The 20,153-nt window shown below is 45.6% G+C and overlaps 1 protein-coding gene across 1 annotated transcript; it reads left to right on the top strand.

Annotated features, from left to right (window-relative positions):
* The first annotated feature begins 535 nt into the window (after window positions 1-535).
* Window positions 536-11,017, top strand: LOC146175968 (uncharacterized). Its single transcript, XM_084581229.1, has 5 exons — window positions 536-593; window positions 1,922-2,051; window positions 4,811-4,956; window positions 8,789-8,921; window positions 10,679-11,017. Exons 1-5 carry the CDS (start codon window positions 536-538, stop codon window positions 10,953-10,955), a joined length of 744 nt encoding a protein of 247 aa, XP_084437355.1. The 3' UTR covers window positions 10,956-11,017.
* Window positions 11,018-20,153: the final 9,136 nt, after the last annotated feature.

Below are 20,153 nucleotides of genomic sequence, written 5' to 3'. Positions count from 1 at the left end.
CGTTCGAGTACAAACCCCGTGGTTACACGCTCAGTCTCTGCCCAAATGGTCGCATTGCAATGAAGGCGAACAGCAAGCACTCAGAATTTCGTAGCCGTTAGGGAACGCCAGTAGGTCAAAGTTAATAGGACATTGTCCCCCCCCCCCTCCCTCTCCGTATTCCGTATATCATTAATGCAAAGAGGTGATTTAATTAGTCTACTTACCAACTGCAAAACAAAAATAAACATCGGCATTTAAAATTTCAAAACCACTAATACAACATTTAGGGACGAGCTAAAACTCTTTTTGCCTACAGTCGCTTTTCGCGTTTTTCTGAAAACTTCTTTTCGCTGTTTTATTCTGCCTGAATCTCGTACCAATGTAGCGGAGTGAATGTTCTCGGCACTGCGGCTAATGCACGCGCGGTTGCTTCCGTGTCTACCTCAAGGTCAAAGCCAGCGAAGCGGGGATCAGGCGGCCGACCGTCACTTCGGCTTCGTCCACATAAACAAAGCCTTCATTTCTTCCCAAAGACTTCCGTCGAACACCCAGAATGCGCTCCTGTCACTCTCTTCGCCATCTAGCGGCGGTACTGCTCGTGTACGCTGCAGGTAAGCTTGGCATCGACGTAAACAACTTGTAGATGGCGGTACCTGTCTACCTGTTCATAGGATGCATCGGCGCCAACGCTGCTGCACAGGGTATTCATGCATGTGGTTGTGTGGGAGACGCCATTTTGGGCCACGGGAAAGTCAAGAACCTTTCGTGCGTGAATTTTAATTCAAATGTTGAACCTTAAATAAAAAATCGACGTCTAGCAGCAGCTTTGGACGGTATCGTGGCCCTGCCCTAAAACGGCGGAGTTTCCACCCCAAACTGCGACAGAAGGTCTCTACGCACCCTTGTTATGCAAATAAATAAATTTCAAAGCTGGTATTGCGGTGCTCTTGCAACGTGTCAACGTAACGCAAATAATGTTTGAACAAGATACGCAATACTTGTACGGATTAACAATCTCTGAAGTTGGCTGGAAGAGAATATGTCTGTACTATTCGTAGCAGTGAGAAAATGTTGCATAAATATTTTCAGAAGTAATTATCGTGCCACCGTTTTTAGTCGCGCGTTATGAAAAGATCAACGTTTCATTACTAGCACGCGGTGCAATTGGTCCGCATTAAAGAAGTCGCCTTCATCACTTTTACCAGCGATGCGAAAGGACACAGGGAACAAGAAGAGACGAAAGGACAAGCGCCACTAACAACTGAAAATTTATTGAAACATACATAGGTAACATAGTCCCATATGACCACCAGAGCTAGCGCATGCGCTCTTCCCGCCAAAACCACAAAACATACTGCAATGAATCCAAATATGAAACCTCACATTCATGGATGAATATACTGACGGTGTGCTTACGCACGTGTCGCTATTTTTTATGAACGCAATAAGCTTCACTTAGTTTCCTAGTCTATTTGACTGAGGGAGTTCCTTTCAGAGACGTTTTATGCTGGCTCAGGCGCGTATTTGTGCACAATTCCCCGTTTGCCCTATATAATTCTTGCCGCATGTAAAATGAATATCATAGACTACTCCCTCTGCGGATGGCACAGAACACAGCGCATGTTTCACTTGACATTCTTTCTTCAAAACAAAACAAAAACTAAGAAAGGATGTCATCCATGAGTCGCGAATTATGAGTTACGTCCCTATGCAAGAGTTTCAGTTTGAGCCACGATTGCAATGTAGGCCGCACACAAATTACCTACCTGTCTGTGCTGGCCGGGGGATGGATAAAAGAAATAACAGGAATACCAGGTTAAGTGGGAAACGAATAGTTTACATTAACCAATTGTACGCTGCAGTGCTGACAGATGCAGGAAAAAAGTTGCTTGTTACGGTCTGCATAGGTAGTTTCTTATATGTGGCCAATATCTCGCAGTCTTCTGTCGAGCACAAGAGAATCAAGACTGCAGCATAGAGAGACTTCGTGCCTGCGGTTCCGACTTTGTGCTCTTCGGCAACGCCACCAGCATCCCGGACACGGCGCAGAAGCTTCGGGAAGCTTGCACGTGAGTATGAGACGACTGGTATACATTTCAGTCCTCATTTTACTTCAGCACTAGTGAAAACCAACACTGCGCTGAGTTGTTTAATGAAACTTGTAAATAGCTCGCATCAAATGCCATCTGTAACACTCGTACGCGCGTTCATGGTGCGATGGTGCGAAGTTATGACGTTCTCATTAATGTCGAGTTTCCCCTCCGCCCTCGTTCCTTGACAGCTATCCCCACCTTGCACAACATGCAGCAAGCGACATCTATAAGCAGAAATGTTCCAAATTGAAGAACCTTTTTGCGGAACGTTGCCACAACGACTTGCGCTTCACAGTGATCTAAGACAATATATGTTTTTCTAGAAGAGGTGAACTATCCCAGAAAGATAATACAGGTTTGCCTTTTTTACCCGGACAAAGAAAAAACAAGGGAAACACAAGCTTTGTATTTAATGGTATATGGCCAGCCAGCGGTAATGGATTCCGTCTGCGGGTGCATTTGTGGATTCTCGCTTGCATACAACCGCGCAAATCTTTACCTGGCGTGCGTGACGGCAGTATTTTTTGTTAATTCTGAGCTTTACAGAGAAGCTAACCTGCGAAAAGTCCAGGTATAAGCAAGGGCTAACCAAGCCCTTGTTTAATCTTGACTTTCCGGCAAGTTTTATTCGGCCTTAAGCGCAGAGGCACGGAAAAGGCGGACGTCGCGCACGCTAATTAAAGTTTTCGACGGCTGTAGATGTATTTTGCTACTCGCTTTACGTCCCACTCATTCATGATCAGGCAGCAGTAAGCTCCCGTTAATAGAGAGTTTTAGCTTACCGTGATCCGCGATCCGCCACCGCGCGTTCCACTGCGCATGCACAGACCCCCCTTGACGCCGATAGATAGCGCCAGATATTGGATGCCGGCACACAGACCTGTGGCGTCGGGACCAATCAGCTTGAGCGCCCCCGCCCACGCGCGGTAGAGTCACGGTGGCGGATCACGGATCTCGGTAAGCTAAATCTCTCTATTGAAAAGACGACCCGACACAGATTTCTAAAAATAATATATTTAACCAAGGTGTACTACCCTGCCTGCGTGGCATAGGGGCAGCGTGTCTTGCCCATCGTTCATGAATCCCGGAAGGTCCGATTCCGATCTCACCCTCGATTCTAAAATGAAAACACCAAGTTGCGCGTCACGTGATCTTGTGACGTCACACAACACACCAACTAAATTGTAGCCAGCCATCTCATCTGCCAACTGGAACCTGCGCGAGCCATGTCCGTAATTTCTCCTGCCGACGATGCCGACAACGCCGGATTTTTTGTAGAAAGGCAGGGAAATTTAACGTTATCGCGTTAAAACGCGCAAGAAGGAAAACACCCAAAAACAGCGTCGCATTAGATATCTGCTCTCTCCCTGCGTTGTATGCGTATATTTTACACCGCTTTATGGAGGTCACACGCCTTATGCTTCTAATCCATAGGGCGACTTCTTGCAAACCTGCGTTCAACCAAAAGATGGATGCAATGTACGTATGTACATACGCCCATAGTCAGAAGTCTTAGGCCGTGCCGTGGATCCATTGAAGACATATCTACATCAGAGCATAGGTGGTGGTGGTGGAAAGCATTTATTACAAAAGGAGAGGTTGCTTGGAGAGCCACCCCTAGTGGGTCCAAAAGGCGACAACCGGACACGGTCTGGGCAAGACGCGTGTATTGATTAGTGAGGTGCGCCTCGCGTAGCTCCCGATAGGTATTCACCACCCCCAATGCAAGGAGCCTCGCATTGGAGGTAGAGATCGGGAGGTCGAGCGTCCTCTTGATCATCTTGCGGAGAGTGACCTCCAGGATGTCTTCATCATGCTTGCGCAAGTGCAGGTATGGAGTTGAACAAAGAATTCGACTCGTCACAAAAGCATGGGTGAGCCGCATCGCATCCCTGCTTCTGAGGCCCCCACGCTTGCTGGAGACGCGGCGGACCATGCGGTCCACTTGGTCGCCAACCTTGCGAAGCTTAGCTAGTGTTGTGTCAGCGCGACGATTTTGGTGAATAGAGTCCGAGGACTCTCATCTCTGTGGCTTCGCGTATGGGTCCACTAGCCAGAGAGAGAAGTATTGGTGTCTTGCATCTCGGCGAGGGGCGTAGATGCACAAATTCTGATTTTTGAGGAAAGCACTGGAGACCACAGTACGTAGCATAGCGATCCACTATACCCACCGCTGTTTGCAGGCAGTCCTCCAGTTGACCAATGTTGCCCTCTGTAGCCCAAATGGTGATGTATGCTGTATACCTTGAACCTCACTTAGTTGGGCAGGGAGATGAAGCATTGCCAAATTAAAGAGTAGTGGGGAGGGGAACTATCGTTCTCGCCTTCTGAGACATTTTCAATTTGTAGATATAACGTCAAAGAGAAGAATGGGTTAGGGTACAAGCACGACTTAGCGAGATCCTAGCTGAAATCGAGAAGACATGGCCATCGGCTGTGAACGTTATGCGAGAAGGGAAAAATCTATTGTTCTGTCTGAAAATGGAATTGATAGCGGGGATCAACATACTCATGTGGGAGTATGAAATAAATAACCTTGCTTTGAGGAAAGTACAGGAGCATTTGCGCTGCAGTGAACGTAGTTATATAGGTGCTATAATGATGAAAATTGTGGTGTTACGAGGCGCTGTAAGAAGCCCTCCGACATAAAAACCTCAAAAGCAGATCTTATAGCCCGATGATTTTTTACCAAGGCTCTACACGAGTATCAACTTACACATTGGTCGCCTTTCCAGCAATTACACTACCCAGATCGCGTGCACGCTCAAGTACGTCGACGACTGCCTGGACGGCACAACGCGTGGAACCAGCCTGGTGGCCATAAAAGCCGCGGAGGAAGACTTCGAAGCCATCTGTACCGAGGGCAACGATCTTCAGAAACGTGAGAAGCGCCCCTTGTAACTTCGGCTGTTGAAACAAGAGCGGTGTGCTGTCCTGGACTCAACTTATCAGGTCCATGACATCAGCGAAATTTATGCTTTCCGCTCCGTCGTCGCCGTCTGTCTGACAAGGTCTATGTTTAAACTTGTTTTCACCTAGGTAAGTTGCGTAAAGGTGAATGTTTTAGGCGCTTCTGTTAGTCTTCTTTCTTTTTCCCTTGTTCCGGGAGGTATTTTATGCGCTAACTAGTTAGCAGCAACGTCACAAATATTATTACAAGGACGAACATTGCATTTAAGCTCCATGCTGCTACACTGAAGAACTAACTTTCTTGAACATGTTTTTATGTCAGTGATTGGAAGACCTTGTGATATGCATGGAAGTTTCTGCAGAACATACATCGGCATCATTAATGCAAGCTCCAACGGAGGACCAAACAACAAAAAATACCACTGGCGCATTTGCTTTTGCTTTACGCATCACAACAAGCAGTTCGTATATTTCAAAACTTACCATTGCGAAGATAAAGTTTCTTCCTAGTGCAGTAGCTTTTAAATGGTCTCAGACTGGTGGTTCAAAAGGTGCCTTTCAAATGCTTGCATTGTGTATAGCGCCACTGATGGTGCATGCCATGTGCAAGTGCTCAGATGCGAGGCAATAATTTGTAAATAGTTTTTAATTCGCATTCAATTGCCTGGCTATGACTGACCACCGCCGCCTGTATTTCACGCTATTTCCACCGCTGAGTATCATAATGCTCCGCATGAAATCACCAGGAAGGGGCTGTCATTGGTTCGACAAAGACAACAACGAAAAAGGCAGGTCTGGCTCCATTCAACCTCACTTATCTGATAATCTCAAGCCGTAGCATTGTAAACCACCGGCGAACGGACAGTCACATATCACAGGAGGAGTGCGTTTGCTTTCTCTGGTTCCAGAAGGTGTGAGCCGAGGCCAAATGCAAGGCGCATGCGAGCTCCCTTAGTTGGCATTCGAGCTCCAAGCCATGCACGAAATATGGCTAGGTCCAAAAAAAAGTTGCCTGGAGTGTAACCCTACTAAATCTATATATAGGGACTTGAATATTTGGGGGCTGGGATTTAAAAAATTCCTATGAAAAATCTACTGCTCCATTCGAGCTGGAATAACGTTCACAAAGTAGCAAAATATCGTCTACGTTATCTGATAAGTGATTCAACATCGGTACTTGCCTAGATTTTCCGAAATCGAGAAAAAACTGCTCTCGGCGGCGTGCAAAATTTTCGCAGAAGAGAGTTGAAAAAGCTATTTTGACATGACGCGTCATCTGTCGAGCAGTGAGACAAGCTCAATCCCGACCGTTGGCTCGCTTGCCTCGCTGCCCGACAGATGACGCATCATGTCAAAATAGCTTTTCGACTCTCTTCTGCGAAAATTTTGCACGCCGCCGAGAGCAGTTTTTTCTCGATTTCGGAAAATCTAGGCAAGTACCGATGTTGAATCACTTATCAGATAACGTAGACGATATTTTTCTACTTTGTGAACGTTATTTCAGCTCGAATGGAGCAGTAGATTTTGCATAGGAATTTTTTAAATCCCAGCCCCCAAATATTCAAGTTAGGCGAAGCGAAAGCGTCGTTTTCCTTCGTTAGGCTTTGGTTAGGCTCAGGTTTAGACATAGACAGACATGGTTTTCCAGAGAATAAATTGGTGAGACTATAGGGTCGAGAAAGCCGTCAACTGTACACAAGAGGGCAATATGTGATGCTGTGTCACCGTCAAAGGTCACTTTGTGGTATACCATAGATGGCTCGTTGAAGGTCAAGCGGACGCCCAAGTTGACATTGGGTGATACATGGCGTGCTGAATCTTTCGAGTCAGTATAAGTTATCAATGCAGAAGACTCCCATAACATATTATATATGATTCTAATGTCCTAGTCCACGACGCAGGAACCACACATAAAAGGCGCAAGAATTGGTGGTTTAAGAAAAATATCAAGCGCATGATCTTACAAAGGAAACGTGCAAGAACCACCTATCGCCCGCCATCCGCAATACTGCGAATGCATGAGCGATCGCAATGCACTGTTTGTTTTTGACTATGAATTCTAATGTCATTGGTGGTGGTGGTAGTGGTTGATTTATTTATTTATTTTTAATAATCAAAAAGAAGGAAAAGAGTATTGCCGGCCGCGGCAACTGCTATCTGAAAAACTGATGCACTTGAGCTGCGGCCGGCGGGAAGGAAAAGGGGATAGGGAGAGGATAGCGAGGGGAAGTAGAGAGGAGAGCGATAGGAAGAAAGGACAGGGGTATAGCTTTGTACATTATTTACAAAGTACAGGCGGTCAACGAGTTCGCATCGCTCTCGCGCAAGTGTCCGAGCACTGTCCACAAATGCCTGTATACATACATACATACATACATACATACATACATACATACATACATACATACATACATACATACATACATACATACATACATACGTACGTACGTACGTACGTACGTACGTACATACATACATACATACATACATACATACATACATACATACATACATACATACATACATACATACATACATACATACATACATACATACATACATACATACATACATACATACATACATACATACATACATACATACATACATACATACATACATACATACATACATACATACATACATACATACATACATATAGAATACCATTGACGTATATACATAGTCGCGCGCACGTAGCGTCCTGTCGCAGACAGATCGCGCGCGCGACACAATGCACCAGCTGCCGGGGTGGGGCGCCCGGCAGCATAAGTCCAAGGTAGCACACACGGAGCGTTCAGGTCACGCACGCACTACCTGGCGAAGAGCAAGCGAGGCTTCAAGCCCGCCCGCTCGATGAACGCACAGAGGCTCACCATTGCCCTGTCACGGGTGCTCGCACTTCCTCGCGGCCACAGGAGCGTCTCGATGCTGTCCGGGATGATTCCGAGCGCCCTATAAGCCGCGAGAATGTCATTGTTCCTAGCGCGTAATTATGCGGAAATTCAAGGCACCCTTCTATCACATTGTGCTGCAGGACGCAACCAGGTGTTTCCGCAGGAACTGAAAGTAATGGGACGCCTCAGTTTCTAGATACGGGGTTGTGAAAGGGAATGATTCAAAGTAGAGGAGACACGCTTGTCATTTTTCATTGGTAGAGTAAAGAGTTATGAAGAATAGAGGAACTACATTCAGAAAAGCAAGGCCATTATCCTCACCTATGGCGACATCCTCACCTATATGACATGTGTCGGGATTTCCCATGGGAGTGGCTAAATGATGTTATAGGTGAAACCCTTTTTTCAACCACACCTCCACACTTAGGCATTTTCAGGTGTCTCCTTAGAAGGTGCCATATTTCACGGTAAAACCCAGAGGACATAATACTTAGGTCCTCTGGGTTGAAGGGAAGAATATGCGGCAAAATATGCGCCCTTTGCTTCCGTGCCACCGAGGAGAGACCCCCCAGCAACCGCCACCCTTCACCCTTCCCAGACACGTGTGTCTATATGCCTCTGCATTATACAAGAAAATCTACGGAATATCCTTAATCGTGCGTTGTGGCTTCAACGGAGCCCTCTGCCCGGCTCACAATTAGGTATACACTATACGCATGCATGATATAAGTATTTATTATTATTAACAACCATAAGTGTGTACGCTGGTTGAAAGGGTGGCTCCCGCACCAAGGACTGCAGGCTGCCATTCAGCCTTTTTGTAACTACAGCAAGGTTGCCAAATTTTCGAGCTCTTAATTGTAGCTCGCGCCGACCACTGTCCTTCCACTGTGTGCTCTTGAACAGAGTTCCTGGAAAGCGCTCCGTGCGCCAACGCGGCCGGTGCTGCCCTCAACACCTGCATTCGCGACCTGTACGTGAACCTCCAGAGGAGTCTGGACAAGGCCCCTCGCCGCCAAACCGTTCATCATGCCTGCTGGTGAGTGGAGACCAAGGTGTAAACTGCTGATACGAGTGTGCGAATTGAAGGTGCGTCTTCACGGTGCGGACTCTGCGGAACATGAAGCATATTACAGGGTCCTTCGCGTTCGGAACATAGTATTTGAGCGTAAGCTTTACTACTCGGGATCGAACTTCGTCTCGCTGGGTTCGAATGACCTGTAATCAAGATATATGGTGTGCATTCGTTCCCCAGAAACCAGCTTAAACAGTGAAATGACCACTGCACTTCATTGTCCTTTTAAGCCGGCATTTAATAGTGCATCCGATATCAATTTGCAGAACCTCTTTCTTTTCTGTGCTGAGCTGATTGCCGTCCAAGACGCGCTTCGCTCTGTATTCGACATAACCTTACCACCTGCAGCCAAAATTGTCATTCGCACCGACGCCCTACAAGCAATACGTCTGCTCCGACGCGTCAGTCGGAGCCTAGAAATCTGCCAGAATATACGTCGTCTGGCGGCACGCATATCTCGCAAACCGTTCGAATTGAGTGGGTCCCATGTGACCTATACTCAGTTCGCAAAGCTATGCAGATTCTGCAACCCGCCAGGCGACTCTACCTTCCTCAATGCCACGCTTCCTTAGTATGGATGATGACACAGCTTCTCACAAGAAAGGAGCACTTCCGGCGCCCCACTCGTGCTCTTGTTCCGTGCACCGTGTGCGGTAACCCTCCCCAGCGGTCTTACCTGCGCAGAGGAGGTTGCGCTACATCTGCTGTAATACGAACATGGCCTCAATACCGATATTTATATCAACGTCAAGGATGTCCTGTCAACAAGTCACCAAATCATGAGGCAGATATTCACCACTTGTGGGTATGCCCGGCACTGAAGCCGACGAGAATTCGGCACCTGACGGCAGTGGGCCTTTAGCCGAACGACCCATGTTCTACTGCTTGGACGCAGGGGCCTTATCATCGTTCCCTCCTGAAAGTTATAGAAGGCGCCAACATTTTTTCTCTCATTTAACACCACTTCTAATTTTCTCTCTAGATATTCCTTTATGGCCTGTGGTAATGAACGTTATATAAAAAAAAATGGGTACTCAAGTTTCAGCCTATATCGCTTCAAAAACTGAAGCTACCCTGAAATTAAACAACTTCATGAATAAAGCGTCAAATGAGCTTTAAGGCCATCGGTTGGCACGTGCGCCACGCAGCACTAGGCGCTATAGGTGCGAGCAGTGTAAACTTCGACGCTCCGACTTGACTCTAACAAATATTTAGGACACGCGCTCACGTTCACAGAGCGGCAAGTGGGGTGTGCCCTTCTCTTTTAGGCAGTTTGCGCGGGGTGACGCTCGTCACGCTGGTCGCCGAACTCGAGGGGAGGGGTGGCCTGCCTGTACACCTGTGGGCAACGAAAGCCTGCCGCTAGCTTGGGTACACCTTAATTACGTTTCTGCTCCAGAGCTAGTTTCTTAGGACGTTTTGTATATCGAATTATCGATATATCGAACTATTTCGCGATCCCCTTCGAGTTCGATATATCCAGAATCGATTGTAGTCTCTTCTTTCACCTTAACCGATAGTACACAAGATGTAGATTCCAGCTAAGGTCCGAGCACGTAGCAGTAAGCAGGGAAAAAAAAAAACCCAAGAAAAAAACAGAACAGAGGTTCGGAGAGTTCCTATAGCCGCCAGCGTGGCGGCAGCTGTGACGGCGTTCCCAGTTGTATAGTACACGTTTACTTGAAGTGATTATCAACAAGGGCTCTTTCTCGCGTGCGCAGCTTCTACGGCCATGTCATTGACTGCCTCGAGACGGCGTTGTCTGGCTGCGAGGGCTCGTCGCCGGCCAAGCAGTTCCTCCTGGACAGGGTCGACCACATCTTCGGCGAAGCCCTAAGCCTGGTGTGCGGCACGTACACCAGAGGGTCGGCCAACTGCGCTGCACTGCCCGCTCTGCCCCAGCTCGATCAGGGCGCCCCCGAGCCCATCAGCAACATGGTCGAGTACTGCATCAACATCATAGGACGATCGGGAAGCCGGGACGATGAAACTCAGTAATAAACTACGACGACACGAAATGCACAATCCATATTCGAACTCAAAATAAAATAAAAATCATTCACTCGATCCTTACTAAAACACGGCGGAGATAACATGTGCAACTGCCTAAAGGTGGCCAGGATGCCCATTTTCGCTGAAACTTCGTCTTGATTGCAGTTTCTATTACCGTCCACATGTATTGCCGGTGGCGCTACTGTGTAATCGCCGCCTAATGTCACTGGAACTGCCACCTCTGCACCATAAAGGTCCGTTCGATTCACCTGCACTATGTGAACTGGTTCATGTGGTGCTGCCCTTCGCCATTCGATGGATGGATGGATGGATGGAATATAGGAGCGTTCCCTTTGAAACGGGGTGGTAGCAGTAGCTATCATGCTTTTTCTCCCTATATCTTAATTATTGATTTAGATTGGTTAACTAAAGCATCATTCTATTTATTAAATTTTTGTTTCTACATTACTAACATTATGTCACTTCTCTGCTTTTAAGCCACCAATCTTCCAGTCGTTTTTTGCTAGTTGCCACCACCGGTTTATTCACCCGATTCACCCGGCCACTGGTATCTCTAAACCCCAGAGCCCCAGAGCACCCAGAGCCCAGAGCTTCAGGAACAGTTACTGCGCCTGCATCAACTTCCGGGTGGATACCATTACATTCGAGTATAATATCGTCAATTGTTTCATTTCAGCAATGCAACATGGCGCCCTCTGGACGACGCCGTCCGTTTCAAAAAGTGCAGACGTTCCGCAGGTCGAGTTCACGAAAAGTTAAGCAAAACTGTACACCACCTCAGAGGTCAGTGCTGAAATGGTGCAGCTGCAGCCGCCGCATGAAAACAGACGACAGCTTGCGCGACAATGGCTTGTATGTTGTGATCACTCGTCAACGAGAAAGGCGGTGCCCGTGTTTGTCAAAGAAACGACAACGCGTATTTCAGTAAGCAGGTGCATGCGTTGCATACTGACTTTAATCGTAATCAGTGTAAGGCACGTGCTCTTTTCTGCCTCAATGGTTATTGATTGTCTATGAGAGTTTCTATGCCGGACCTTCGCGCATGTGTTGATGCATATGTGTACTTGTGTTTTGGGTGCATTTCTCAGCTGGGCGTCCTGGTGATGAACTGTACATCACGTTCTGGTTCCTATAAGTAGAGCATTAGCTATAAAATGTGAGCTCTTCCTTCGGACCCCCTCTGAGTTTACTTTCCCTTTGCTACTGGAGACGGGAGAAGCGCTCCTTTTGCCTTGACTCGGAACCCGTGTTCTCCCGCTGTCCTGTCGCTCGAGTGGGAGCGGCCGGAGGCCATTAAACCCGCGAGGGACCAGGCTTTCGTCGCGCTGCACTGCGATGTGTAGCGCACATCTGGCGCGCTTTTCGAAGGTTGCTGAGGAGAAAGTTCGCAGTGATTGTACTTTTACTTTGACTTGTGGAAAGGGGCATGCTCTCGGCTCATCTCAGGAGCGCAGAACTGCGCCCGAGTCTCTTTGGCTGGAGCTACTTCTTGCGATAGGGCGCTCGCGCTAGCCGAGCGTAGCGGTTGCTTTGGAGCTGGTGCAAGATGCGACAGCTCGACTGCGCGGACGCGAAGTCCCTTGTTTCTCTGCTTTAGAGGTCGGCGCGGCCGATCGCAGCCAGTTGTCATTCGTCTCTGATTGTTGCTCCCTTGGGGAAGCAAATCCAGCTTGACTCTTATATCACTTGTATGTAATGTGTACAAAGTTATCCGGTTCATTAAGAAGCTGCTTCACCAAGTGTCATTTGAATCTGACGGATCCACTGCCGGAGAGCCCGACTCATTTTTACTATCATTAAAAGTTGTATGCGCTTCAGGCCAGTTGCCGCATGATGCACATGCATCGAGCTCGAGGCTGGTTCGTGTTAATGCTTCATTGCGATCTGCTACTTGACAATTCGTCATCATATTTGGCATGTTGGCGTCGGTTGATGCGAGTGGCAATATTCACAGCTAGCCTTATGTCTCTGCTTTGTGCACTGAATTCACGAATGAATGAATGAATCCTATCAGCATGCAGCTCAGATCAATGGCGGTAATCATCCCGAACATATTATTTGCAAATAGCAAATCACAATAAGTACGGGTTGTGCAAGTGCATATATATGCTATTGTAATTGCGGCAGCGGGCGATCGAAACGCACATTGGTCATGACCGACCAGCATGCATCCCATCGCATTGGTGTGTTTACTTCTTGCGAGTACAGCGTTTCCTTGGCGAACTCAATCGTGTTCTCGTTGACAAGTAGAATAATTAATTGGGTCTTTGATTGCGATAGCAATACTGCGCCAGGTTTCGAGCCGTCGCGTAGCTCATGGCCGGTCGCCACGGTTGACCTTCAAGTGACCTTGACAGATAAAGTGTGGGTGTCCACGATTCCGTGGTGTCCACCCGAAGTATATACTGCGCCTGCTTTTGTCCAAAAATTCGACGAAAAAGAACGCTCGGCCACAGGCAGCTAATGCTTTCGCTCCATATTCTGTTCAGCTAGCAGCATTGAACCCTTCTCATTTATATGTGGGCTGGTAGCTTACGCTCTCGCGTCATACTCTTAAAGAATGAACTTAAGTGTCTCCAATAATGTAGCACCTTACACTGATAAGGCGTGATAGGGGAATAATGTAGCAGGCAAAAGAAGCTTTTGCCGTTGCTATCGCAATTCAACTAGGGTTAACCGGAGTTAAACCACAACTAATTTTTGCCGTTTATTACAACGGTTGGTTACTGGCAAAACTTCATTGTCATGTGCTATTTGAAAATTCATCAAGTTAACCGGGACGTTGGCGTCGGTTGACGAGTTGCACACAGCCGACCGCAGCTTGTGGCGACGACCCGGCCTGCACTCTACCATTCGTTTAGAAAGCTGCCGGTGCCGATGCTGCACCTGAACCGCCTGAAATGCTGGAACTGGTGCTGCACGCTTGCGGCACCTCCGCAGAACTTTACTGAACTGGTGCAGAAAGTGCAGCTAAATTGAACGGACCTTTAAGATTCCTAGCAGCACAGTTTGTGTAGCATGTAAAGTATGTTTTGTAAGCATTGTTAACTTTGCATACAAAACGATGCGGGGCTAAAGGGTGAATTTTTGAACTGTTGCCCCATTTTCAATTAAATTTCAGGGATGGCTTATCGCCTTAGTACATTATATTGTTTCATCACCTTAAGGCAAAAAAACAAACAAAACGAAGTAGCTGTCATAATGATAATCATGTGTGTCAGCTTAGGAAAACTACCATTTAAAAAATCAGTAAGATGTACCACCCATTTGTGCTTAGATAACTTCTAGGTAGTTCATTGCGCAGGATAAGGCCAACTGCAGGCTCTTTACGACATTTTTGTAAAAAACTGAGCACTTCAGAAACGAACTTCATTTTTTTCTGTCACCTATTTGGTACTTTTTTTCTTAGAGAAAGTTAGGAATCTGAAACGTACCTTATCTTGTTCCCAACAAAATTTCATTCCAAAAACCACCTTGGAAGCAGCCTTTGGCAAAAGTTTGGAAATGATAGTTTGCCTAACGGTAGTGCTCTTGCAAAAAGTACAGACAGATAAACGAGTTCAAAGCTTTCAGAATATGCTATTCAAAATTACGGCCTAAAGGAATAAATGCGCAGTGGCCTTTACACACGTTGGGCCGTCCTCTTCAACACGAAACTGCTCTATGACGATTGCTTCGAGTTGCTTTTTTTTTTTCCCGTCTTTATAGCTGTCCAGCGCCCATGTCTGCATTCGTGAAACGCTTTGCTTGGTTGCTTGCTGGGCGTGCCTTTTTGTTTAGGCACCATATTCTCTCTACAGCTTGTTGAGCAGTTTGGTTAGCCAGGCTCCCAGTGTTGTGAATTATAATTAGTTTCTCTCCCGCTATGTGGTTGCGTCGGCTCTGACAAGCACTTTCGGTGACGAATGCGCACCATCTTGCAAAAAAATTATTTTTCTACTGCACTGTTGACAACCAAACTTGGTGAGAAGTTCTTTAATACTGCTGTCACACAGGCACGGCTGAACTCCTTTTAACTCCCTTCAACCAAGGTAGTCTTTATCCCAATGGAGATACGCACCGTGTCACACGGCAGTCCTTTAGGAAAGGAAGTTTAAGGATGTTCCTAGCATAAGGAGTTCCAATCATCTCCCTCAAGCAGGTAAAGGGAGTACTCTGGTTCCCCGTGAGCTTTAGTGCAGGTTTTAAAAAGCACTTAAGCTATAATTTTGCGTTTTTAACTCATTTCACAACGTAGAGCATGGAAAAAAGGAAATGTGCTAATATCGAAGCATACAAGCAAGAATTTTGCAAGCACATTGTGGCCAGCAGGAAGGACAAACCCACTATGCTAGTAGAAGTAACAGCGCATTCCTTTCATATGAATGAAGGCACATTTATATTTTAAATTCAATTCAAACTGTTGAAAAGAAAGCAGATAAAAATTAATTTACATGTTTTTAACTTGATTATTTTATATGCATACACAAAACAAACAGCGCCTAATGAGACCCTGACGGTGTCTTTGAAGAGCTCGTTCTTAGCCGTGTGACACGGCAACAATTCCTTTGGGGCTGAACTCCCTGCGTGGTCCTTTATGGAAAAGAAGTTCGAGGGAGTTGGGACTTGCCCGTGTGACAGAAGTATAACATATGTAGAATCCAAAACAATAAAAATTTAAAACCAGATTTTTGGTAAAATCATGACTTTAGCCCCGCATCTGACTTTGCATGCAGCGGCTAGAGAATATAGCTTGAAAATAAGCAAATAGCGCCTTGAGGAGTGTGTGGCAGCGTGCCGATAAACATGACATCAAAAAAAAAAAAAGAAAATACTGCTGGCCAAAGATTACAAGCGACTCTTCGAGGCACCTATATTTGCATCCACTGCTTGCTAGACTGCTTCGTGAAAGATCACAAAGACCAGTTATTTCTTCATCAATGGTAATAAAGATACATGCATATCTTAACCATCAAAAGACAACTAAACAGCTAACTACCAAAATCAGTAACATCAAGTGACGGTTACTTGCGAGTTTCTCCACTGCTTGAGTGCGGATTTCAACTTAACAAAGCACAGCGACGCAGAGGATAATGTCCGAGTGGCCACATCGGCAGAAAATATTTGATGAGGCTGCTTACATGTGAAGACATTTATGGCTCAGGTTGCTTTTCTGTTCCATGAGGACAGGCCCTCTATTAATTTGTGCACAAAAAAAAAAAAGGCCAAATTACCTAAACCTCACCTCCACCTTAATACGTTGTCAGCAGTAGCTGCAGTAATCGGACTAGTCTTCGGAGCAATGGTGTAGTCTGTTGTTTAAAGTCTGCAGCAACTACCATACAATTCTTTTGTGGCAGCAAGTAGTCCACTGTTAAAGCTTTTCTTGTTAACTAAGTAAAAGCATCAGATCAAATAATTAGAGGTTATGCAAGTCGGCCAGTTAACATTCATGACAGTAGAGCAGTGCGTAAACGAAATGGGATAAAGAGTACATGGCCAAGAGTACAGCAGGCAAGCAGACGAGCAAATTGTAGGCTACAGAAATATGACTACAATGTTTTAATAAGACCAAACAGGGAAACCTAAGCCTGTATTGTTATTAATGCGGGAATCAATCTAGGAAACTACAGGGTGTCCAAAGTCACTTATGTCCTTGTTTGTACCGATTCAAATTGTCAACTGCCCAGAAAGGTTAGGGAGATTATCGAGGCTATGAATATTGCACGCGCAGGCAACAGGTGTGGGAGCATGACATCATTGGCAATATTAAAAAAAAAAAAAAAAGGCTTGCGTTTTAAAACTGGTGGCAACCAGCAAGAAATGAGTTGTAATAGTGTGCTTAAGTTAACCTGATTGCTCCTTTCTATTTCATGCTGGGAAGGTTCCTGTATGTATTTTTATGTGGCAGTGACAAGAAATAAACAGGTCATAGCCAGCATTCGTGTCATAATGTTTTCCTTTTATGTCCCGCCTTGTTACATGCTGTTTACCCTCATTAAATTCTGAGCTCAAGAATTTAGATGCCTCTGGCTTGTTTGGTATAGTCAAATTAGTTTGGTTCGTGGGGTTTAACTTCCCAAAGCGACTCGGGCTATGAGAGACGTGGTAGTGGAGGGCTCCGGAAATATTGACCACCTGGAGTTCTTTAACGTGCACTAACATCGCACAGCACACAGGCGTCTTGCTTTTCGCCTTCATCGAAAAGTGGCCGCCGCGACTGGGATTTGGTATACTAGTCAAATGTCAAAAATTAATTTCGTTTACTGTTCAGCGGTAAATACACATGCCACATATCATGACCCATGGTTAGCAACTGTTGTCTTTTTATTAATTTGTATCCTACTATGCTTGTAGCATATCATTGCCAAACTGCTCTAGAAGCATCTCGTTTGGCCATTAATCTTAATGCATTTATATTCAAGTAATCATAAGGAGGAAGTAAAGCTCCTCAGAAGAAAGCAGGTCATCTGCATCTGCTAACCATAGATGGTAACACACTTTCAACTGTGGTAACTGTAAAATATTCAATGCATTTAGAAACTAAAGAATTCTGTACAATTGAGTAGATTTCAGCTAAAATCTATGGCCCCTGTACTAAAATGCAGTTTTGTCTCGCCTACGCTAAAGCATATGTAACTGAACAGAGCACTTAAAGCTACCCTTCAAGCAACTTGGCCAGGACGTTAGCAGGACATAAATATAGCAGCTAGCAAGACAATAACATGCACATTCACGTGAAAACTTATGACACAACTAAGCAGTGAAAAGAATACTAATACGGTTTGCTTTTATTTTTTGTTGCCTGAGTACCAGGCCCCGCAAAGGAAGCTTCCAGACTACACTGGGTAGGAAATTTGCAGAGCTTAAAAATCCTCTGGCCACTATAAAAGTAATTAATGCTAGTGCATCCATTGGGGACAATAGCTTATACGAAACTTTCCTGCCCCTAGCATAAGTAAGAAAAAAAAAAAAGCTTCCAGCAGGATTTCCAAATTGCGGGCATATTGGATTTATCTTGCCTATGAGAGACGTGTAATACTAGGTGCCAGAATTTAGTACTGAACGGCATTAGCACAAACTCTGCGCCACTGTACAACACTTTCTGCAGTAAACTTATGGTAGACCCATTCTTAAGAACGGTACGTAACCTGCATGAAATGAAGGGCCATATTTAGCCCCCTCTATGACTCGAACTCCGCTGCTTGTAGACATTCACAGAGCAAATTTTAACCAAGCTTGTACGTTGAAAGCACTTTGTCAATAAGAAGAAAAGTTCTTGTAGCTCCCAGAGTTGTCATCTGAAAACAGCAAGATCAGTCAATATGAGTAAATATTGTCCGCAATGGTGAGTGTTAGTGTGGACTCCATCAACTACATATTCATGTTCTCAGGCGTGCTTGGTAGGTTTAGTTTGGTTTGCGGGGTTTAACTCCCAAAGCAACTCGGACTATGACAGACGCCGTAGTGGAGGACTGCGGAAATTTCGACCACCTGGGGTTCTTTAACGTGTACTGACATCGCACTGCACACGGGCGCATTGCTTTTTCGCCTCCACCAAAAAGCAGCCGCCGAGGCTGGGATTCAATCAGTACACAAGGTAGTTGTGTCTATGAGTCACAATGTGGAATTCACCTAAGCCAGTTAATCAATTTATACTAAAATGTTTTGCGTTTTGCAGTTTCAATTTAAGCCGCCGAACAACAGCTGTGATGTCACAGACGCACTGAGATCATGTGCGACATACAAGGACAGTGATACAATCACTGCTTTTTCATTCCTGTGTTAGTATTTTACCTTTTCGGCAGGCTTGCATAAGGATTAAAATGAACAAAGGAGCAACCATACCACAGTTTTTGCAAGCCTCATGTGACTCCAGAACATCAATGACGATTGACAGCCGGCACTAAGACCGAAACTGCATAGGGGAAAATTCTCAATTATAAACTATTTATCGCCTTTTTGCACGATCCACATATCTATTCATGTTCAGTAATCAGTCATTTAGGAAAGTTAAAACCCCAAATCAAACCATTTGGAAAGAGGCACTTGCCAACTATGAGTATCAAACCTCGGATGCTTTGCCCGTTTTCGGAGAAGAAAGCGGACTCTTGAAATAGTTAAAATTGGTCTAACTTTTGCTACATCTAGATCACCCAGTGCATGAACGATCTCATCCATGTACAAGGAATCACATGAGGAAGGTTTTCGCTGAAGAAACCTGTATGCTTATTCTACATTACATCCCTTGTAAGCGCCCACCCCGTGGCAGCAGCAATGATGCACGTAAGACAGGTAGTGCCTCGGAGCGTGTTTATTTGTTTGACGTTTTCTGCATCGTGTGTTTATGACTCCGGCTTCTTGCATATGTGCCGTACAGGTTCCAACATTGACGCTCCTTCTCGGCTGCATTTGTGGGCACCATCCCAACAGCGTTGGCCTCGATGTTGACATGCCGGTATTCAAAGTTTTCCAGAATAAATTTTAAAGCCTATGAGGTGAAACCATTTGCTAATCATGTGTATCTACCACCTACACGTGTAGCTGTTTGCATCGCTCAGGTTCCGCACGCACAACTCGAACATTACCCCTGCAGCCTACACTTTGCCACCGGTTGGGACGCTATGTCGTAGGACGATGCAGAATGCTCCGAGAGCTGCAATTTCTTCAAGCAGTCTGTTTTTCGTCCTCATGAGGATTCGGGAATTTGTAAGTACTCCCGGTTTCCTCATCTATAGTCAACACCAAGCATATCTTGAAGTAGAGAGTTTTGGACGAGATTCTTGGCGGATTCTCAAACAAAAGTTGAAATTTTTCCTTTAATTTAACGACCTCCTATAAACTTGCTCACTGCAAGGAGACATACAGCTCAATTTGTTTACATCAACCAGCAGGAACAAGATGCACAATGAGAAAATGGAAGGACACAACTTTTCGTTGCTTTGTGCCTAGTCATTTAGCACGATCACATTTAATCGACTTTCAAAAGATCGTTTCTTGATGTTCAGTACCATATACCGCATAAACACGTGTAAGGGCCTCACCCTCTATTTCCCGAAGCAAATATTAAAAAAATCAGTAAGGGAAGCACCTAAACTTGCCACGACCCATGCGGGAATACCCTTCAAAATGCACGCGCGCAGCAGCTTCTAGATACCGCCACGGATGGCGCGCAAAGTTGTGGGTCATCATCATTATCATATT

Source organism: Amblyomma maculatum, chromosome 10, assembly GCF_055883805.1.
Source record: "Amblyomma maculatum isolate TAMU_Amacu chromosome 10, ASM5588380v1, whole genome shotgun sequence".
Taxonomy (NCBI): domain Eukaryota; kingdom Metazoa; phylum Arthropoda; class Arachnida; order Ixodida; family Ixodidae; genus Amblyomma; species Amblyomma maculatum.
Note: the sequence above shows the minus strand (reverse complement) of the source record. Positions and strands in the feature narration are given on the sequence as shown.